Consider the following 14473-nt stretch of genomic DNA (forward strand, 5'->3'; position numbering starts at 1 on the left):
CTTGGACGTCATGACGTCGTTACTTCCGGATTCTTTTTAAAGGCTGTGTTTTGTTCTCGGGCGGAGGTTGAGATACTGTTTTTGTCTTTTATTTTTTATTATTTATCCGGTTTATTTACAATAGTGTCGGCATGAATCGTATCTTCGGACGAGGGAAACCCAAAGGACCGCCACCAAACCTGACGGACTGTATATCAGGCGTAAGTTATGCGTTTGCTTCTATTTAACTTTGGAGAATATAAAACAAAAGAACGTTTTCTTGAGAACTGTAATGGCTTCAGTATTGCTTAAATCTCTCACTAAATTATCTTTTTTCTTATTATCAGCCTAAAAATGTTTCATGTTATTTGTTATTTAGCTGAAATGTGTTCTGCTGTGTCATGTAGTAAAGCAGACTCTATGTAGATAAACATTACATTTATTTTGTTGATTTTATAGTTCTGTTAGTTTGCTTATGTTAAAAACGTGGCATGGTTGGTGTTTTTGAATACACACAAAAAATGTTTGAAAACTGTGTATGACAAAAAGTTTGTGTTGAGGTTGTGTGAATTTGAACCAGTCCTGCTGGTTTATTTATAGTTCAGTGACTTATCACGGGGTGTAATTTCTTCTGCATTTACAATTACAGCTACTCATTTCCTAAATAATGTAAGCATATGTATGGTTGAATATATGTTGTATCCTATATAATGCCTTTCTTTCCCTTGATGAATTCCAGGTTGACTCACGAGCGGAGTCTGTCGATAAGAAGATAGCCAGACTCGATGCCGAACTGATGAAATACAAAGATCAAATGAAGAAAATGAGGGATGGCCCATCAAAGGTAAAATTTGGGTCAGCTTTTACCTAGGTGGAATTATGTGTTTTGGTATAAACATTAAAGTAATCTCTCACCTCAAAATATTAATTGTTACATTTTGCCTTCTTGCATTTCTTTTTCTTTTAATTGTATCCATAACATTTCCACCATTCCATGAAAAACAAGAGGAACTGCTTTTTACCATACAGTGTAATTGGATTGTGATTTGTACTACAAAGCTGCAAAAATAAAATAAATATGAAAAACTATACAAGCATTCCATAAAAATTGTGCTATAGATGACATCGTTCGATTCCATATGATTTCGTAACTATTTGAGCTTTGTGCAGTGCTGGGTAGATAACTTACAAATTGTAATCCGTTACTAATTCTAAATTACATGACAAAAAATCTAATTAGTAACGTAATTCTTTACATGCATTATCAGATTACTTTTGAGCTATCAAATAAAATACAGATTATGTGAAAGAGGATCAGGTAACAACAAAGTTGGTGAATTTTCAATTTAGAAAGGACAATTTAAAAGATAAAATAGAGGAATTAGGGAGAATCAATAAATTATGGATAAATTATTGCTGTTGTGTAAATGTGTAACTTATTAACTAGTAACTGTATTACAATTGCAAGTAACTGTAGTCTTATTACGAGTATTTTAAAATGTAATTTACTCTAATTACAAGTACTTAATTTTTGGTTTACGTAAATCTGATTACATGTATCAGTTACTACCCAGCTCTGGCTATGCGTGATGACCAAAGACATCAAAAAATCATTCCCTATATAACTCTCAAACTCCATTTATACTTTATATTCAAACCTGGTGTGTCACAGTTGTTGATGTCACAGTTGGTAGAAAAAAAACAATGGTGTTTGGTGTTGTTAGACATTAAAACTTGAGTGACACTCTTATATGACAGGTTTGAATATCTCCAAATGTGAGAAATGAGATTTAAGATTTATTTTGTTTTTCTCTTGCTACTGCTCTGAGTTTTCTGTTTCTGATTTTACCTTGATTTCTGGTTACTCAAAATAAATAAATTTAAGTTTCTATAATATATATATATATATTTTTTTACAGAACACACCACAGTGCAAAGCATGACACTTTTGTCCAATTTTTTTTTCTGCTTCTATTCTAGAATATGGTGAAACAGAAAGCCATGAGAGTCCTCAAACAGAAGAGAATGTAAGTGCCCTTATTTGTAGTCATTCTTAATATGTTTATGTATAAAATCTGCACTGTAAATTAAAGTGGCAAGGCAGCATTGATTGGGCCATTTCACTTTGGAGCACTCTGGGGGTACTGTGTTTTACACATCCCTAGCCTCTCAACAATCATTTATGTTTCATGGCAAATTATAAAAAAATTGCTGTAATGCCAGGGGAATTTTATTCTATTTTGCATTTAGCTAGATGTTTCTAGCAAGTTTTAGCATGTATTTCGCATTTTTTATCACATTTCTAACTAGAGGTCGACCGATATTGGATTTTGCCGATACCGATAGCTAGGTTGGACCACACTGGCCTATACTGATTAATTAACCGACAGTTTTTAAAATGGATACTGAAAAAAAAAAAACACTTAAATAGTGCTTTATTTACTAAAAAAATTAGTAGAAGTAGTAATAATAATAATAATAATAACAATAATAACAGTAATAGTAATCGTAAATGTTGAAATTACCACACTCTAATAGGGCCCTATGAAATCTGCTAAATTTTTTCCTAAATTCCATTTTAATTATTTCCAAATTCTGTTATTTAAATTTTCTGGATTCAGTTTTTTCCATTTTAATTTTACTCCACTCCTTTTTAATAGTTAAAGTTTATTAATCATAAAGTAAGTCTAATTAAATAAAATCATGAAACGTACACATTTTCAAATAAGTTTAATAAAAGTTTAACAAAAATTACATGAAATGTTTTATTGTTTCTCACCATATTTTTACCAAATTCAGTTTTAGCATGTCTAATTATTTGAATACATAAAACAACTTTATTTTTTCTTAAAGAAGCCTAATAATTTTTTCCCCTCAAAAATTCTGTGTGTATTTACATTTTTATTGTTATCAAATCCAAGGCATGAAACATTTTATTTGTCTTTTAATTACTTAAAATTAAGCAAACTTTTTTTTGGCAAACGAGGGGTATTAAAATATAAAAAAAAGAAAGAAATGTTGTGTGATTATTCCTTAAAAAAATGCTTGTTTCAACAATAGACTTCAAAACCAGACTTTTATTTTGATGGGTTGCAAAATAAATTAATATCTTTACAATTCTGTGCATGTGATATGATGCTTTTGCTCAATTAAAACGGTCAAATGCTCATGAAGTGACTCTCAGTGCAGTTCTGGAGATGTTCTTCATGTTCATTTTTTGTTGTTCTCCTGAATCTGAGTTAGGAGTTAGGCTTTACTAAAAAACAATTGGTCTATATCATAATAGTGCTTCCTAAACTTTGTTGATGCAACAACAAAAAAAAAAACACTGAGGGATATTGTTATATCTCCAGGTATGAAGGGCAGAGAGATCAGTTGATGCAGCAGTCATTTAACATGGAACAAGCAAACTACACCATCCAGACTCTAAAAGACACCAAGACCACTGTAAGAACGCAGTTTTACAGAAAAAAAGAAAATGTGATTTTATTCTATATTTCCCATTAGCAATATGTAGCAAGTATATTTTTATGTACAAGTTTTCTCTGTGTGCATGTTAATGTCTTAAACATAGGTGGAGGCGATGAAAATTGGTGCCAAAGAAATGAAAAAAGCATACAAGAATGTTAAAATTGATCAGATTGAGGTAAGATTCCTTTCATTTCTTTACTTAAATACTAAAAAATAAAAAAAAAACTTGAGCATGCATTAGAGTTTTGCCATTCATGCTGCAGGATCTGCAAGACCAGTTGGAGGACATGATGGAAGATGCTAATGAAGTACAAGAAGCCCTTAGCCGCAGCTATGGGACACCAGACATCGACGAAGATGACCTTGAAGCAGGTTAGTTAGAACAGCTGTTTTATTTTGTGCATTTAGCTTTTTTTATTTTTTATTAGTAATTTGTTTTGATCTATTACTAATAAATATATTTACTTTGCTCACTATATAAAATGTGATTATTTGTTTGTACCATAAGAGCTGGATGCACTTGGTGATGAACTCCTTTTGGACGATGACAATTCCTATCTGGATGAGGCTTCTTCTGCTCCAGCTATACCCGAAGGAGTACCAGGAGACAGAACCACGAATCGGGTAAACACACCCATTAATAAAAAAAACAACAACACCTTTTTATTTATTTCTAGAAAAACAATTTAATCTGAAATGTACTGCGACTTATGTTCCAAAGCAACTTGTAATGTGCATTTAACGAAAGCAAACAAATATGCATTCACATATGACATATCAGTTCTAGTAGTGTTGTCAAAAGTGTTGGTACTTCAGGTCGATACTTAAATAAAAAATAAAAAAAATCTTAAAAATGCTTTCAAACACTCCCATGTGTATTTGTGAGCACTCTGTCAATTGCTATGGATGGGACAAAAAAGTAATATGTGAAAATAAGTCTGAACATTAAGCCTAGCAGTGTAAGTGCAGTAGATCTACTGCACTTACACTGCTAGGCTTAATGTTCAGACTTACCAATTGTTCTGTTAACTTGTAAAGGTTTTTTTTCCCCTCCATTTTATTAGATCTTTTTAATGCAATGGTAACTTAACTAAATAATATCTGAAGGCTACATGCTAATGTTTTAAAGTATTTTTGTATAACTACTAATACAAATAATTAACTTATTTCACTTTTTAAAATAGTTTAAAAATTGTTAAAAATAATAACAGTTAATGGTATTACAGTGAGACGAAAAATTTGCATTAAGCCATATGTTGACTATTCTCTTTTGTGAGCTGCTCACAAATTGCTGGTCTGTGTTCATAGAATAACATTTTGTCTTTGTTTTTTTTGTTTTTTTTAAACCATTGAACTTATATGCCACAAAATTTGCTTATAAGGCATGTCAAGTTTGTTACATGGCGCATTTCCTACACACTGAAAATTGAATTGTGTTATGTTTATAATGAATGCCACTATAATTTATTTTATTTTACAATGCAGATCCATTTAGAATTGCTTAACATGCCAGTATACACATGAAAAATAAAACATTCAAAATTTTAAGTGCTCTGAAGGCAATTTCAATTGTTATGGGCCCCCAATAGCCATGGTTCCCCATAGTCAGTCCCACCCCCCACCAATGATGCCCCTTTTTCGGGATAATACAGAACATTTGCTCTAATGAACACGCAGTAAGACCTCCTCATGTTCTGCCCTCCAACCTTTCTATAGCATCACATGCTAATTTCTTTTCTGCCAGTTTCAAAGCTAAGGTTCAGACCGGGGGTTTCATGACCCTTTAATAGAATGCTTAATACATTTAGAGTTAACAAGCCACACCGTGTAAGAAGCTGCATCCATCAACACAATGTGCTGAACTTTTAATTTCAGTAATAAATTGTATACAGTTGACAAATGCACTCATGAGATCGATGGTCAATTTCATGAATCATAATTTAATTAGAAATGCCAAAAGTGTCACTTTATTGCATAAAAAGAGACCACAACCTCTATACTGATTAAGATTAGAGCAGATTGAAAAATGTCTGAAATGTTAATATTTCATACTGAGCACTGCATTTTTAGTTACACGTTATTTGCTTTATGGAGACATGTGAACTGTTACAGAAAATGATTTTTGAAAACTGATTTGAGAATTCTGCTTTTTGCAAACAGGATGGAGTACTGGTGGATGAGTTTGGCCTTCCTCAGATTCCAGCTACATAATGGAACAAAATGACAATACATTCCAAACCCTTAAAAGATTTGGACAAATATCTTCAAACATAAACACTGGGACAGACCTTCAATGTCAAGATTTCATCTTTTTTTAGTCTAGATCTACTTCCGATTATAATCTTTTGCTTCATAGGAAATCTATCCATGTTATCTTTTAACAATCATTGGGTTTTTTGTTGGTTGGTTTAATTTTGACTGTGTAGATATGATTTATTTTCTGAAGGATATACACCAGTAGGTGGTTTACTTTGTACTGCAATACACTTTATTGAAAGCATAAATAAATAATTTACATACCACATTTCTGTACAAGCAAAAAACAAACTTCTGTATACATAATAAACCTAATGAATTGTAGTTCAATATCCATTTGGTAATCCAAGTATCACCAGCTGAGTCTGTAGCTGTGAGGAAAAATCTTCTTGTGCAGATATTCCACAACCTCTTTTTTATCCTTGAGTTTCTCAAATTCATAGTATGAAATCTAGAGAGAGAGTAAAACGAAGGCCATTATGGAGCATACACTAGTTTGAATTTGAATTGTACATTTAAAAAATTGTCATGTAAGTAAAAATGTATATAGCACTTTTCAAGCTTCAGTGCACAAAGTGCTTTACAAAATCTAAAACGTTATGAAAAGCAATACACAATGTGTAAACAAAATTCACAAGATACCAATCCAGTGCCGTCCCTGAAACCCCAACCCATGTTTTCAATGTATTAATTAAAATACTGTGGTCAACTGTATCGAAAGCTGCTTTTAAAATCACATTGAACTAAAACTGAACATTCTCCAGCATCCTCTGCCATCAATGAATCATTTGGTACTCGTAAAAGGTCAGTTTCAGTGCTATGATCAGCTCTAAAACCAGACTGATATTTCTCAACAATTGCTTGGCTGCTGCCTTTTTCCATAATTTTTTGGAATGAATGGTAGTTTATAGATATGCCTGCAATTATTTACCACTGCAGGAGATACTGAAGGCTTCTTCAGGATCGGTTGGAATGTAGCGATCTTTAGCTCCTCCGGAACACATCCAGAAATAAGAGAACTATTCACTATACACCGTAGAATAGAACCTTTAGTTCCTGCCACTTCTTTAAACAGTCTTACTTTTGCACAATCTCACAAATATCGTGCTCTGATACAGATAAAAAACAATCCCACAATACCTCCCTATAACCGGGTAATCGAAGCCTTTATATAAGAGACCTTGTCCATAAAAAAATTACAAAAAAAGACGAACAATCAATAGAACTTGACACAATACTAGTCTGAGGGTTTGCCAAATCATTAATTATATTAAACAGAAACCGAAAATTGCAACTGTTGGTGTTAATTAAATTGGAAAAATAAGCAGATCTCGCATCTTTAACGGTCTTGTTAAAAAAACACCAATAAACCCTTCCAACGCTCAAAATAAACATGGTCTAATTGCTTTCCAGATTCGTTCTGCTTTCCAACATTTTCTCTTCAATATACAAATATCCTCATTATTCCATGGTACTTTATTTGCTAATGACCTCATTTTTATTTGCATACAAGACTTTGGTTTAAAGGAATAGTTAACCCAAAAACAAAAAATAATTTTACTTATTTGCTCACCCTCATGTTGATAAAAATTCAGAAGACTTAAATTGAAACCACTGGAGTTGTATGGATAACTTTAAACTACATAGGTGTCCTTTTCACAGCTTGAAATGTTTTGTAGTTTGTGGATTTAATTGATTGAAATAATAATACTTTAAATACAGTTCTCATCTTACACCTACAAAATTTGCAGAATGTTAATCAAAAAATAAAGGTAGGAATCCTAAGAATACTACAAATATTTTCCTCCAGGTTTTGGAACATTCTTTGGTTTCTTTAGCATATTTTAACCCTGCTAAACAGTGACTATTTTCATGAACCATTTACTATTTTGCTATAATTATTATAGTTCTGATAGGTGCACGTAAAATTAGGGATGCACCGATCATAATTTTTCATGGCCAATTCCGATAACGATTTTTTTTTTTTATAAGCAAACTGGCCGATTCCAATACCCAATTTTTTTTTTCTTTAAGCAATAAACAACTAAATAAACTGGCTTTCGGCTACTGAAAACATTAACTGTAAACATCTGAAATTAACGGTAGTAACTGCACAGTAAGTAGCCTATATTCAATACAAACATAGATGGTACAGACATCAGCATTTAGCTTTTGTTTTTGAATTGGGTTAAAACTACATAGAACCGGCCTTAAATCAAAACATTAACTGCAACCATGTGAAATTAAAGGCAACAACTGCATAGTTCTAAAATCCAAACAACACAATTCAATAAGATGTTTCTTAATTAGTATTTGTTTTAGTTTTTAAATTTGGTTTTAAATTTAAAAAAAAGGTCTTTACCAGTGAGACTAAATTAAAATGTTATATAAATAAATTATTCCAAAATGTTAAAATCAAATAATGTTGGTGGCGAAAAAAAAACAAAGACGCAAAGTGTTTCATTCGTCCAATTAAAAAGAATTAGGGTAATGAAAAATAAATAACTATTGGCTCAAGTAAAAAAAATACAGATGTGAATCAGTTGAATGAATGAAACAGTTTTTTTCAGTGTGCTACAGCAGGTGATTTTTAAATCAAATTAAGCCAATGTAATTTTAAGGTAAAATAAAAATGATCATCTTATACATCATCTGTGCCTCAGACGTGTAGCTCAGCACTTCCAGTGATGAACTGCTGCGCGTGTTCTACGCACAGATTTCGAAATACTTCCACACAAATGACATGATAGCGAATAATTACAATGTAGTCTGTGCACGCGGGCGCACTTCCGGAAAAATCAGCTGAAAAAAAACCTCAAAAAAACGTCCGATTGCCGATCGCGTATTTTAAGCAAAAACCGTCCGGTTCCAATTTATGGCCGTAAAATTATGACCAAACTCAAATTTTCGTTCCAGTCTGGAACACAAAAAAGGATAGAGATTGGAATTATATTACGGTAAATTACAAATTTTGGGGGATCTATTCCTTTAAAAGGAAAATTTCAGCTTGATTATCAAATATGCAAACACACTTAGAAAGACAGGGAAGAAAAAAGTTTTAGTAAAAAAAAAAAAAAAAAAACATTTTAGTAGAGCACATAGTCAGTAAATAAAAGGCAAGAGAAATTAAGTTTGTTTTACCTGAACAACTTCATATCCCAGAATCCTCAGGTGACGCTGCTTGATGGCTTCCTTGCCTAGTAGTTTCTCTGCATTTGCTGCAAAGCGCTTTGATCCATCAATACAGAGAGCAATTCTGATAATAAACAAATTAATATAAATATAATATGCATGCATTCTCAGACAACTAATCATCATTTCCTACTTTATTTGCAAACAGCAGGAAAGCCTTACCTTTTATGGACTTCATCTGTATGCGAAGCAGGCAAGACGTACCCTTCTTCATCTAGTTTTATCTCAATGTCTGCATGTATACAAACAATTAAATAGGGGCATATACAGCCACAGAGATATACCAATCAGAAGGTTTACATGTGTTGGTGTGAGAAATTGACAGCTATACAATTTTAGAAGCAAAGGGGAGGCATAATACGTACCTAACGTATAACAATATGGTGTAAGTACTCTGGAAGCAAAGTAAGATTGAGCTCCCAGCAGATCTACTAAGGCGGACTTCACAGCATTATAGAAATGAAGTTCCACCGGTGTCTCCAAAGACTGTCCAGAAGCCAAAAATGACTTTACTTGAAACTTCGGCGAAAGTCGTGGTCCCTTCATTTAAGTGTAAGAAATATGTAAATGAGCATTGTTATGAATATGCAAGCAACATTAGCATATAATTAATATATAACACTCCTTTTAAATTGTTTTCTTTTTTTAGGGGCCTAAAAAGATACTTCATTTTATGCATTTCACTCTGTCTCATGCACAGCTATATTCATGCAGCTTGTTGACCACAGAACAAGTTCGACACATGCTTAGTACCACCTTGTGTATCAACATTCAGTTTGCGTGTTTTGTCTCAAAAAAGTTGGCACGGGGGCAACAAATGGCTAAAAAAGCAAGCAGTTTTGAAAAGATTCAGCTGGGAGAACATCTAGTGATTAATTAAGTTAATTGATATCAGGTCTGTAACATGATTAGCTATAAAAGCTTTGTCTTAGAGAAGCAGAGTCTCTCAGAAGTAAAGATGGGCAGAGGCTCTCCAATCTGTGAAAGACTGCGTAAAACAATTGTGGAAAACTTTAAAAACAACGTTCCTCAACGTCAAATTGCAAAGGCTTTGCAAATCTCATCATCTACAGTGCATAACATCATCAAAAGATTCAGAGAAACTGGAGAAATCTCTGTGCGTAAGGGACAAGGCCGGAGACCTTTATTGGATGCCCGTGGTCTTCGGGCTCTCAGACGACACTGCATCACTCATCGGCATGATTGTGTCAATGACATTACTAAATGGGCCCAGGAATACTTTCAGAAACCACTGTCGGTAAACACAATCCGCCGTGCCATCAGCAGATGCCAACTAAAGCTCTATCATGCAAAAAGGAAGCCTTATGTGAACATGGTCCAGAAGTGCCGTCGTGTCCTGTGGGCCAAGGCTCATTTAAAATGGACTATTTCAAAGTGGAATAGTGTTTTATGGTCAGACGAGTCCAAATTTGACATTCTTGTTTTAAATCACGGACGCCGTGTCCTCCGGGCTAAAGAGGAGGGAGACCTTCCAGCATGTTATCAGCGTTCAGTTCAAAAGCCAGCATCTCTGATGGTATGGGGGTGCATAAGTGCATACGGTATGGGCAGCTTGCATGTTTTGGAAGGCTCTGTGAATGCTGAAAGGTATATAAAGGTTTTAGAGCAACATATGCTTCCCTCCAAACAACGTCTATTTCAGGGAAGGCCTTGTTTATTTCAGCAGGACAATGCAAAACCACATACTGCAGCTATAACAACAGCATGGCTTCGTCGTAGAAGAGTCCGGGTGCTAACCTGGCCGGCCTGCAGTCCAGATCTTTCACCAATAGAGAACATTTGGCGCATCATTAAACGAAAAATACGTCAAAGACGACCACGAACTCTTCAGCAGCTGGAAATCTATATAAGGCAAGAATGGGACCAAATTCCAACAGCAAAACTCCAGCAACTCATAGCCTCAATGCCCAGACGTCTTCAAACTGTTTTGAAAAGAAAAGGAGATGCTACACCATGGTAAACATGCCCCGTCCCAACTATTTTGAGACCTGTAGCAGAAATCAAAATTGAAATGAGCTCATTTTGTGCATAAAATTGTAAACTTTCTCAGTTTAAACATTTGCTATGTTATCTATGTTCCATTGTGAATAAAATATTGGCTCATGTGATTTGAAAGTCTTTTAGTTTTCATTTTATTAAAATTTTATTCCGGAATTCGGGTTGTAGTAATATATGACTAAACAATCATAATATAATTTACAAAACCAATCAGCCCTGTACTGTAAATAAAACACTTACTAAAAACATATTTAAAATGTTTACCTGGAAGTTATTCGACCATTAACCAATATAAGATAAAACCATGAATGTGATTGTGAATGTGTTGGTTGCCCCCACCTCACCCCCAACTGAAAGGTGATTCATGTTGTGCCCTCTATTGTACTGACATAAATGTTGCATTTCTTTCAGCCTGACAGCAATTGTATTTGCTCGGTGTGAAAGAACCATTTGTTTGGAGTTTGTTGCATTTTTCACATCACATTTGGTATAACAGCATCTATAACAGTCTTGAGCATAGTAAAAGAAAAAAAATACATATACATGCACACACACACATACATATATATATATATATACATACACATATATATTAATAAATATATATATATATATATATATATATATATATATATATATATATATATATATATATATATATATATTAATGCAGTTTCACTCACATCATAAAATGGACACTCGAGCTTTACAGTCATGTAAAGTTGGGTCAACTGTGCAAGCACTCTGTGATCTATCCCACTGCCCTCCTCCCCTTCAAAAGAGAGATGGAAAATGTATTATTTAAAAAGTTCAGTATATTGCATAGAGATGCTAATGATTAAGTGCTAAATCATTTTTAAAAAATGAAACTTCAACTGTCTATTAGTCAATTTCAACAAATATGTTCAGTAATTATGCAAGTAGATGGTGAAATCACTGTTTCATAACCAGTCTGTATACCATACACTAGTAATAAATTAAAGAATTACATTTAAATTATTCGCTAAATATTAATACTTAGGTTTGAACATATTTAATCTATAAATAGGCCGTGTGTATTGAACATGGAGAACTCCAAATGTTATTATTCCGTCTTAATGGTAATGATTAATTAATCAATTAACATTAAAATAAGTGATCAATTAATGATGAATATTCCAGAAATATCTGGAATATCCCAGGTACTGTATAGAAAATGTTTCATTGTTTCTTACCCTGTAGCTGTTGCATGAAGTAAGGGCTGAAGACTTTTGAGACAAAGTTAAGTGGGTATCTCTGTAGAAGGGTACAGGCATACAGTAGGTCTAGCAGGGCTCTGGGCTGAAATTGGGAAAACCGGGCATGCAAAACAGACTCCACCTTTCTGAACAATCTCCCAGCATCAGGTGGCAGGTATCCCAAAACTCCCAGTGCAGCTATCTGTTGTGATACCTGCCACGTTGAGTACTCCTCTGCACGATACACAAAACTCTCAGCCACAGCATTAAAAACAGGTGGAGAAAGAATGCGCCATCGACGGAAAAACTGCATCACCTTGGTTACGGTTTCTGCATGAGCAGTAAAGGCAATCTTGGGCACATGGCGCTCAAGAGCTTCCACAAGAAAGTGGTCACTGTGTCCATAGTGCATAAGTGCTGACAACACCACAATCAGTTCGGGATCTGCAAAGTTTTGAACATGATGGACAGCTTGCTTGCAAAGTGCAATTACAAGTGGTAATGCTTCCTTATGTCTTAATTTGAATAAAGCACCTAGAATTTCGCTAATCGCCACTGGGCCCATTTGTTGCACCAACTGAAGTGCCCGAGCATTCATTTCATTTAGAAGCTCCAGATAGCATCCATCTTCACCCAAACCAGTTGCTAGCATAGAGTAAACCGCAACTAGCTCTGCCGTATTCCATTGAGCTGTATCTTTATTTTGGAGGTGACTCATAGCCTGTTTTATCATGCCACTGTTAGGGCCTTCCAATGCAAATAAAGCCCTTGATAACCCACATAGTGCTTCAACACTGAGCTGTTCCAAATTCAGTCTCTTTTGACATTCAAACACCAGCCTTAGCACTAGGCGGCTCTGAGGGTCAAGGTAGAGACGTGTACAGCCAAGGAGAGCTCTAACCAATACCTCATCCTGTAATTTGGCTGAATCATGCTCCAGTGTTTGGCAAAGTTTATTAAGGCCTGCATCTGATAGCAGTATCTGTGGTTTCCAAAGCCCACATGCGGAGTCCTGCTCCAAGTCTGCCAGTCGGTGAAGTATAGATGCTGCTGCTGCACCTGAGAGGAGAGGGTAAGATCGCAAGAGACGAAGAACTTGCTGAGATGAAGTACAGGAGGCGAGTCGTTTCATAAATGTATGGTCCTCATCAGAAGTCAGGTGGTGCAACAAAGACAAACCACTTCCACTGGGGAAGAGCTTCTGGTAAGGGTGAACAGATCCAGCAACAAGGAACATTGGGTCTCGTTCTGTGGTGCATACACCCCTTGGACTGAGGCTGGAACATGTGGGAAAGCAGACAGTAGAGGTTCGGAGACCCGTATAAGACAGCCGCTTACCAGCGCATGTTTTCAGTGATGAAAGGATCTTGTCATCCAAATGACTCAGGAAACGCAGCCTCAGTGCCAGTGTTCTGGCCATCATAAAAATTGCCACCATATCCTTAACCTACAGTCACAACAAAAAACAAACAAACATGTAAGTTAAAGTTAAACATCATGATCTACTGAATTTGCAATCAGAAATTTTCCTGTTTTAAGATCAAGTAAGGTTTCTATTGATGAGTCTCAAAACTTAAATTGATGCATCTTTGTTTTCTCACTTTGTCCTTCAAGCCTTCAGCATACGTCAAACAAATGTTTTAAATTAATTGCCACCACAGATTTAGATTAAGCAGACGTACTGCTTAATCACAACCTGCAATATTACCTTGTCTGTCTATGCTTCCCCTTTATAGGCAGCAGGCTGTACTGCATGGTTTGTTCCTGTATGTGTGGCTGAATAATTCTTCGAGGAACATTAATAAAAATATTTTTGTTGTCCTTTTTTTTTTAACTAAATCATTAGAAATATAAAAGAAATGTATATTATCCTGAAATATATAGCATACATACCTAGGTAATGGTTACAGTTTATCTTTCCCAAGTTGTACAATGATAAACTGTTACCATTACCTAGGTAATAACACATGCAAAATTTGTCCTAAGAACTATCCTAACTAGATTCATTGACTTTTCTAAATAAATAAATAGATAAATAAATAAATAAACCGGCTGAAGTCACAACTGAACACTGCCCTGATTTGCACTTGCGTGAACTGATATTAAGGTCTGTTTGCCCTTTCTAATGGTATAAAAGAAGCTTCTGAACTAATGATATGAGAATCAGCAGGTGTTCCTGCAGCAAAAGTAAACCCAGAGAGGATTGAAATCATTGTTTATGAACCCAACCTTCAGTATTTTTTGCACAAAATATTTATAAAGTTCTAAATTAAATGAGGAAGTGACTAAAACGGCAATTCATTGACTGGCCGCTAGAGGCTCCAAAAGGGAGTCAATAC

At 34.6% G+C, this 14473-nt stretch overlaps 2 protein-coding genes and 1 long non-coding RNA gene across 3 annotated transcripts; 1 reads left to right on the forward strand and 2 right to left on the reverse strand.

Annotated features, from left to right (window-relative positions):
• The first annotated feature begins 12 nt into the window (after positions 1 to 12).
• Positions 13 to 5974, forward strand: chmp5b (charged multivesicular body protein 5b). The gene is made up of 8 exons (XM_059536329.1): positions 13 to 200; positions 719 to 823; positions 1960 to 2006; positions 3333 to 3426; positions 3554 to 3625; positions 3714 to 3822; positions 3959 to 4074; positions 5611 to 5974. The coding sequence occupies exons 1-8, from the start codon at positions 132 to 134 to the stop codon at positions 5659 to 5661; spliced, it is 663 nt and encodes a 220-aa protein (XP_059392312.1). The 5' UTR covers positions 13 to 131; the 3' UTR covers positions 5662 to 5974.
• LOC132125117 (uncharacterized) lies at positions 4113 to 4545 on the reverse strand. The gene is made up of 2 exons (XR_009426851.1): positions 4461 to 4545; positions 4113 to 4424 (listed from the first exon to the last, which is right to left on the reverse strand). It is a non-coding gene; the product is annotated as an uncharacterized LOC132125117 (long non-coding RNA).
• Positions 5916 to 13720, reverse strand: fastkd3 (FAST kinase domains 3). Its single transcript, XM_059536318.1, has 6 exons — positions 12132 to 13720; positions 11601 to 11689; positions 9264 to 9438; positions 9061 to 9130; positions 8848 to 8962; positions 5916 to 6157 (listed from the first exon to the last, which is right to left on the reverse strand). The coding sequence occupies exons 1-6, from the start codon at positions 13570 to 13572 to the stop codon at positions 6059 to 6061; spliced, it is 1989 nt and encodes a 662-aa protein (XP_059392301.1). The 5' UTR covers positions 13573 to 13720; the 3' UTR covers positions 5916 to 6058.
• Positions 13721 to 14473: the final 753 nt, after the last annotated feature.

The sequence above is a fragment of the Carassius carassius genome, chromosome 3 (genome assembly GCF_963082965.1).
Source record: "Carassius carassius chromosome 3, fCarCar2.1, whole genome shotgun sequence".
Taxonomy (NCBI): Eukaryota; Metazoa; Chordata; class Actinopteri; order Cypriniformes; family Cyprinidae; genus Carassius; species Carassius carassius.